Consider the following 7,593-nt stretch of genomic DNA (forward strand, 5'->3'; position numbering starts at 1 on the left):
AGCGTGTGGGATTAATCCCACCTGAAATGTTCAGCATTATTGATACTGTCAGCAAATATACCCCCCATCTTTACATTTATATGATTGTGCAATGGAACGTACTGCACACAGCTTATATCAAGCAAACATCCCATTAAGAGCCATTGAAGTCCAGTTTAACTATTTATTTTCTCCCAAATAGGATTGTATCTGTTGAGCTCCCGGCTGGTGCTCGTAAGTTCGGCGTGCAGTTTCGCTGGTGGCAGCCGTACCACTCGGGCCGCAGTCAGGATGTGTGGGCCGTGGATGAAATCAGCATGACCTCCGTGCTGTTCAACACCATAAGTCTGGACTTCAGCAACGTGCTCGACGTCACCCAGAGTCTGGGTTTCTATCTCGGCCACGTCCAACCCTACTGCCAGCATGACTGGACACTCAGGTAAGAGGCCTCAATGCTCCGATAATGATATTATTTTTAACAATGTCTGACACATGATTTCCTCCCTGTCCTCTTCCAGTTTCTCTGGTGAGCCCAGCCCCGGCTCCAGCATCCGTTATGTGGAAACCCAGTCGATGCAGATTGGAGCCTCTTACAGTCTGCAGTTCTCACTGGTCATGGGCTGTGGCCGCGAGCCCTCTCCTCACATTGACACACAGGTTCGCCTGGAGTTCTCTACGAATCACGGCCTCACCTGGCACCTGGTCAAAGAGGTAGGAGCATTACACATGTCCGCCCTGGTCCCCCATGAGAGGTGTTAACATCCAACCTCTTTTGTTTAAACAGCCCGACCCACACCTTTGTTTATAACTGGCAGACTTGTAGAAGAAGAGAGAGGAGGAAACTTCTCATTTATTCATGAACATGAATATTGATTTACCTATTACAGCCTCAGTAATAATGAGTAAATAATGACATCCCTTAAATGTGACACTTTGTTTCAGATGAGAAATCATCGCAGTTACTTTTTATCATCCTGCTATCAGCAAATACATGACAACACTTGAATCAGCAAGCAGATTATCTTCCCATGATTCAACAAAGACTTTCTGTGATCACAACTGGCTCATAAATATTCATAAGGCACCAAAGTATCTGCCAAGATTTTTAATTCCTTTGAAATTGAATGGGGCGTAATGAATCAGCGAGTTTTCTCTAATTCTCTCGTGCATGAAAATGCAGTCATCTGGCAAGTGCAGAATGTAACTCTCTGGATGTCCTGTCCTGTTAATCCTCGCTTGTCTTCCAGTGTTCAAGGTCAAAGATACTCTAATCCTGAATTAGCCTTTTATTTGCACATACTGAGGGGCTGATGAAGCCTAATGACATTTAAAGATTATTGCTTTGTTTTTAAAGAAGCAAAATACACAATAATAAATATAACTTGTTTAATGGATTTTGAGGAATGAACATTTAGTGAAGCATAAAAAGTGTACTGTAATAAAACCCCTCATTGCCTCACCTAGGCCTGTCTGCCCGGCATGACAAGCTGCGCTGAGTTTACAGCCCCGAGCGTCTACCACCCGTCAGAGTTCAAAGACTGGAGACGCATCACTCTGTCTCTGACTCAAAAGACATGGTAAGTAATGCACGTCTGTACAATAGACCCAGAAGAAAACATGTTCTCTGATCTGAGCTTCATGTTATTATTTGCAGTTAACGAGCACAATCACTGGGAGAAACAGCGACAATCTGCTCCAACAAACACTAGAATAGCAGAAGAGATCCAATCTGGATCTGCCCTCTCATCCAGATCCGCACCAAAATGTATCAGGTTCCCTCTTGACCCATACCTAACTAAACTGCACACACATTTTTCTTTAATATCCACGAATTATTCCCTGAGAAGGAAAGCAGCAGATGACTGCGGCCTTTGCTCCAAAGCTGTTCACAGTGATTGCACAACAGTTTCAGTGACACATCGCACTGGGCTTTAAATAAACAGTAACCAGGAAATTCCTACCTGCATTCCCATGATGCAAAATGCTTAAATGTGCCCAGAGCATAGCCACTTAAAAAAGCAGTAAAACGTGGCTTGTGTGCCATTTGAATACATCTGGTATTTAGTGTAAAAGGCTTTGTTTCTGTGTAACTTCATTACTAAAATATTAGCACTTTAAGGAAGAGAACAGTGGCGATGCACAGTTTGAGTATGGTGACATAGCCACAGCCATAAACACTCATGTTGTGGAGAGAGGAGTTCGAGTCCTGGTCTGTTTCAGCCAGACCGACTTGGATGTGTTTAAATTTAACCATTTCCTGAGACATAATCAGATATGGAGTGAAAATGTTGACATATGTTTTCAGTTTGGTTCACCACTCCTTACTTAGTGTAGATCGCTGTTGCAACAACTAACTGGAAAAATACAGTCCTCCCACACAGGGGGGTCTGAATCATGTGGGAGCTTCTTCCAGCTCTGGCTTCACATCTGTATTTGCCATACCAATGAATCTAGCTGTGTGAGCTGCTCCGATCTGACTGCCCTGGTTTAACTCTCAGCTGCTGGTACACTGGTACCCTGTTGGTGCTCTGCCTGTGCCAACACAAAGACTGTAATTAGTTTGTATTAGGCTAACAAGACTTTAATTATTCACTTTAAAGAGCAAGCAGGAGAGAAACAGTCCCTTTTTTTATGGTGAGAAACACATCTACTGTTACATCTCAGACTCCCATATAAATCAACTCAAATAATAACATAAACCTTCCCCACACTGAGCACCGTGACCTCCACCTCCATCTCATTCTACTCCCTTGCTCCTACAGTAAATATAGGCGGTCACATCTCCTGCTGTGTGTGATTAGAGGTCACCGGGTCATGGCAGTAAATGGTAGTAAAACAGCCATGATTGTAACTCTATATGATCAGGAGGTGGTCCGAGTTGATAAGGGTTACCGGATCAGCAGCAACGCCAAACCTGCCTGCTACATAACCCCCCGGTATGCCTCACTATCTTCGCTGCTAACCCCATTCGTCATTACTGTACATGCAACAAACAGTAAGGTCACTTGCACAAACATGTACACACCCTACATTTAACAGATGATGTGATTATTAAGCCCTCTCTCATATACAATTTACACAGCTGCAGATCCCGTACTCTCACACATCACACAAACACAAACACACACACACACAGGAACACACACACACACACACACACACACACACACACACACACACACACACACACACACACACACACACACACACACACACACACACACAGGAAAACACACACACACACACACACAGGAAAACACACACACACACACACACACACAGGAAAACACACATGTGATAAGGTTAATCTTTACTTGCTGGAAAATTCAATCCACAACTATCCCTGGAGAAATAGATTAGTGATATTGTCAATATACTAGATATCGCTGCCATTTGATTTTTAATGTATTTTTATTAATTTTTTTACTTTATCTATCCATTATCTATACGGCTTATTATCTAACCTCTTGATGGTCGTAGGGTGACCTGGAACCAGTCACAGCTGACCCTGGGCGAGAGGCGGGGTACACCCTGGTCGCCGGTGTATCACAGGGCCAACATACAGAGACAGAAGACCATTCACACTCACATTCACACCTCTAGTCAGTTTAGAATCTACTATCAACCTAACCCGAACTCTGCATGTCTCTGGAATGTGGGAGAAAGCCGGAGAACACGGAGAAATCCCACACAGACAGGGGGAGAACATGCAAACTCCCTTTTCAACTTTATGATGTTTATAATATTTTATATTTATTTATAATGTTTATTTATAAAACTGAGCAGCCACTTACAGTTGCCCACATGTGTGTGTGTTTAGGTCCAGTGCCACACGGTTCCGTTGGATCCAGAACTACTATGGAGAGCAGGACGAGTGGGCCCTGGACGACATCTACATCGGTCAGCAGTGTCCTAACATGTGTCACGGACACGGCTGGTGTGACCATGGACACTGCAGGTCAGCCTCCACACACACACACACACACACAGTCACACACACAATAAAACTTCCTGAGGTTTTGCTTTATTACTTTTTTTATCGCACTCAACACGGAGGCCCATAAATATGTTCAGCTACCACATTAAATCATAGATGAAGGATAAGAAATTCAGCCTCCGTCTTCTCCCGTAGGTGTGACGATGGCTTCTCAGGAACAGACTGCCAGCCCGTTACCTCCCTGTCCTCCAGTGTGCTCTCTGACTTTGAGTCCCAGGATGCAATGCTGGCCACTTGGCAAGAGGTGATTGGTGGAGAGGTGGTGACCCCTGACATGGGCTGTGGTGTGGTCTCATCTGGATCGTCTCTGTACTTCAGCAAGGTACAACAACTAGAAAATTCCCCCCCAAAAAGTGTTTTTTTCTGTCCCTTGAACTTAGTATCAATACTTACTCATACTATATTGATAACATTGTATTGGTTACTGAAAAGTTGCTGTGATATAAAAGTACAACTGTGACTCTCCACAAATAACCTGTACTGCATGTCATAGGTATTATGTGCTTCTTGATATGTAAAAATGAACATGTGTGTTGTTGTCAGGCTGGGCTGAGGCAGCTGGTGAGCTGGGACCTGGACACAGAATGGGCGGAGTTTGTGCAGTTCTACCTGCGGGTGGGCGGAGACTGGGCCGAGTGCAACCAAGCCGACAGCAGAGAAGAAGGAGTGTTGCTGCAGTACAGCAACGACGGAGGAATCACCTGGGGTCTCATCGCCGAGATGTACTTCACCGACTTCACCAAACCCCGGTGAGAGACGTGTGGCTGAAGAAAGGGGAAAACTCATATTTCACGTTTTCACAAAGATAAGAAAGACACATCGCGTAATAGATGCGTTCATGATTGCACATTTTCAAAGAGAACCTGTCTCCTCTACCACCTTCAGCTTTGTCCACTATGAACTTCCCCTGGTTTCGAAGACGCCCTCCACCAGGTTTCGTTGGTGGCAGCCTCTTCACTCTGGGGATGGCTACGACCAGTGGGCAATTGATGACGTCATAATTTTGTCAGAGAGGGAGAAACACATCATCCCCATGGCCAATCCTACTCTACCGCAGGTCAGGAATCAGTTTGAGGAGTTATTTTCTGTTACTCCTTGTAATTTGTGCTCTGACCTTGTGCTGCAGCCTCTGCTTCATCTTGAGATATTGCTTGTTTTGCTGTAATGGAAAGTGTTTGCCAAACTGAGATATAGCTGGTATAAAATCTTTTTGCAGAAGTGCATCCATTAATCTTTTGAGAAATATTTTCCACTGCAGACACTGATACCTGTTAACACAAAGCACTCTGCTAAACCCGCCTGCCTTCCGTCTCTGTAGAACTTTTACGAGAAGCCGGCGTTCGACTACCCTCTGAACCAGATGAGTGTGTGGCTGATGCTGGGTAATGAAGGCATGCAGAGGGAAAGCAACAACAGCTTCTGTGCCCCTACGCCCTCTGCCATGGTGTTTGGGCGCTCTGATGGGGATAGGGTAGCTGTCACCAGAGACCTGGCCTTGCGATCTGGCTACACCCTTCAATTTAAGGTACCGACATAGAAAGTGTAAACACTAGAGATGGACGGGCAATTTTAAAGGTGCCATTTTGAGAATTGTCTGTGCACTGTTTCTCCTACCAGTTGAACATTGGCTGTGAGTCGGAGTTCAGTGCATCTGCCCCGGTCCTGCTGCAGTATTCCCATGATGCCGGTCGCACCTGGGCCCTGGTGAGAGAGGGCTGTTACCCAGGAACCCCGGGGGTAGGGGTGTGTGAGGGCAGTGGTCGTGAGCTCAGAGAGCCCACTGTCTACAACACAGGAGACTATGAACAGTGGACCAGGGCCACTGTGGTCATACCACGCAATGTTGCAGCCAGGTAGCTATGGTAACAAGCATGCAGTTGCTATGTTGAATAAGAGTTTTTGGAAAATGTCTAATTGAACTACATACTAGTTGCTGAATAGCTTCTATTAACCATTTCTTCCACCAGTTTAAATGCCTGCTGTATCCTTCCCTTTACTGAATCCCCTTCCATTTTCCCAGTAAAACCAGGTTCCGTTGGTTCCAGGAGAGCAGCGTGTACAGAGACGCTCCAGCTTTTGCCCTGGATGGGGTCTACATCTCTGAGCCCTGTCCAAACCACTGTGGGGGGCATGGAGATTGCATCTCTGGAGTCTGCTTCTGTGATATGGGATTCACAGGTTCAGTGCCAGATAGATTTTCTTTCATAATAGTTTTATTTTTGATATATCTTTATGTTTTATCATACGATTCCCTTTTCTTCCACAGTGGAGCAGGATAGTTGCGTACCATCTGTAGCCAGTCCCCCGGAACTGACCGAAGGCTTTGAGGGGAAGCTGAGTCCTCTGTGGCAGAGCCTGAGTGGAGGACAGATCGGAGGAGGCTGTGGTATCATTGGTGAGGGGAAGGCCCTTTACTTCAGTAGCCCTGGGAGGAGAGAAGCACACACAGTGCCTCTAGACACTACCAACACACGGTGCGTGAAATTCACGACTATAAACCTCTCACGATCATCGTCCAGACAACCCAGTTAAATTGCGGCTCATTGGTTTGAAGTTGAAATTTAAATTTGACGTTTCTATTTACATACAGGTTGGTCCAATTCTACATCCGCATCGGCAGCAAAAGTTTGGGGCCCACTTGCACCAGGCCTCGCTCCCGCAACGAAGGTACTTATCTGTCGTGCATTAGAGCATTGAGGCCCTCTGCTGCATTCATGTGGCTGATCCTTAACAGTGCAGTCTGTGGAGAGCAGCCCCACATCTGTTCTGGCTTGTTTCCATCTGTTCCTGATCCATCCTGATTCTTCCAGCAAAGCTTGTGTCGCTACAGATCAGATCCTTATCGACAGTGTTTTTCTTTGCAATGAAGACTCGGAGTCTAGTGTTGTCTGTTGTGTTCATCAGTCAGCAGATTGTGGATCTCTAGCCTGGAGCAGTGCTGAAGGCTCAGTCTGAGTCGTTTTTTTTAGCGTCAGATAAAAAACGGCTAACCTCTTAAACAGCTTGTCTGTAATAATCAAAGCTTCTGGACTCATTGAATTTGTTTGTATTTCAAGCTAAATCTATTCTGTATCTATGAAAGAGTTGTCCCCACAGTGTGATCCACTCTCCTCTTCCAGGAATCCTTGTGCAGTTTTCTACAAACAACGGTGTGCAGTGGCAGTTCCTGAGGGAGCTCGACTTCAGCTCCTTCCTAGAGCCGCAGGTGGTCACCATCGAGCTGCCACCTGCAGCTAAAACCTCCTACACAGTATTTCGGTGGTGGCAGCCACAGCAAGGTAAGTGCACGATTAAACACCACAGGAAAGCACTTATTGAATTTGCAATATATTTTTGATGTTACAGCTTTTATTTAGTTTTTCATTTCTACTTCTTTCTTCCTCTCCTCTCTCGTAGGGAAACACTCTGCCCAGTGGGCGCTGGACGACGTTTTGATCGGTATGAACGACAGCTCCAGAACAGGTTTCCAAGACAAGTTCGATGGCACAACCCCACTGAGGCACAACTGGTACCGCATCCAGGGTGGAGAGGTGACTGTGGACTGTTTGTCTCTGGACACAGCACTTACCTTCAACTCTGAGGCCATCGACAGTGAGTCATTATAACGCATTATTGTT

At 45.6% G+C, this 7,593-nt stretch overlaps 1 protein-coding gene across 5 annotated transcripts in view; it reads left to right on the forward strand.

Annotated features, from left to right (window-relative positions):
• Window positions 1-7,593, forward strand: part of reln (reelin) — a 99,335-nt gene that overhangs the window by 71,398 nt on the left and 20,344 nt on the right. For all 5 annotated transcript variants that reach the window (XM_034587686.1, XM_034587688.1, XM_034587689.1 and 2 more), the window contains exons 20-33: window positions 182-418; window positions 498-690; window positions 1,444-1,556; window positions 3,800-3,937; window positions 4,112-4,298; window positions 4,520-4,725; window positions 4,862-5,033; window positions 5,295-5,501; window positions 5,594-5,829; window positions 5,997-6,154; window positions 6,243-6,450; window positions 6,567-6,643; window positions 7,096-7,254; window positions 7,373-7,567. In XM_034587686.1, coding sequence (XP_034443577.1) covers window positions 182-418; window positions 498-690; window positions 1,444-1,556; window positions 3,800-3,937; window positions 4,112-4,298; window positions 4,520-4,725; window positions 4,862-5,033; window positions 5,295-5,501; window positions 5,594-5,829; window positions 5,997-6,154; window positions 6,243-6,450; window positions 6,567-6,643; window positions 7,096-7,254; window positions 7,373-7,567 — 2,486 coding nt within the window. The remainder of the gene's footprint in view (window positions 1-181; window positions 419-497; window positions 691-1,443; window positions 1,557-3,799; window positions 3,938-4,111; window positions 4,299-4,519; window positions 4,726-4,861; window positions 5,034-5,294; window positions 5,502-5,593; window positions 5,830-5,996; window positions 6,155-6,242; window positions 6,451-6,566; window positions 6,644-7,095; window positions 7,255-7,372; window positions 7,568-7,593) is intronic.

The sequence above is a fragment of the Hippoglossus hippoglossus genome, chromosome 6 (assembly GCF_009819705.1).
Source record: "Hippoglossus hippoglossus isolate fHipHip1 chromosome 6, fHipHip1.pri, whole genome shotgun sequence".
Lineage (NCBI taxonomy): Eukaryota > Metazoa > Chordata > Actinopteri > Pleuronectiformes > Pleuronectidae > Hippoglossus > Hippoglossus hippoglossus.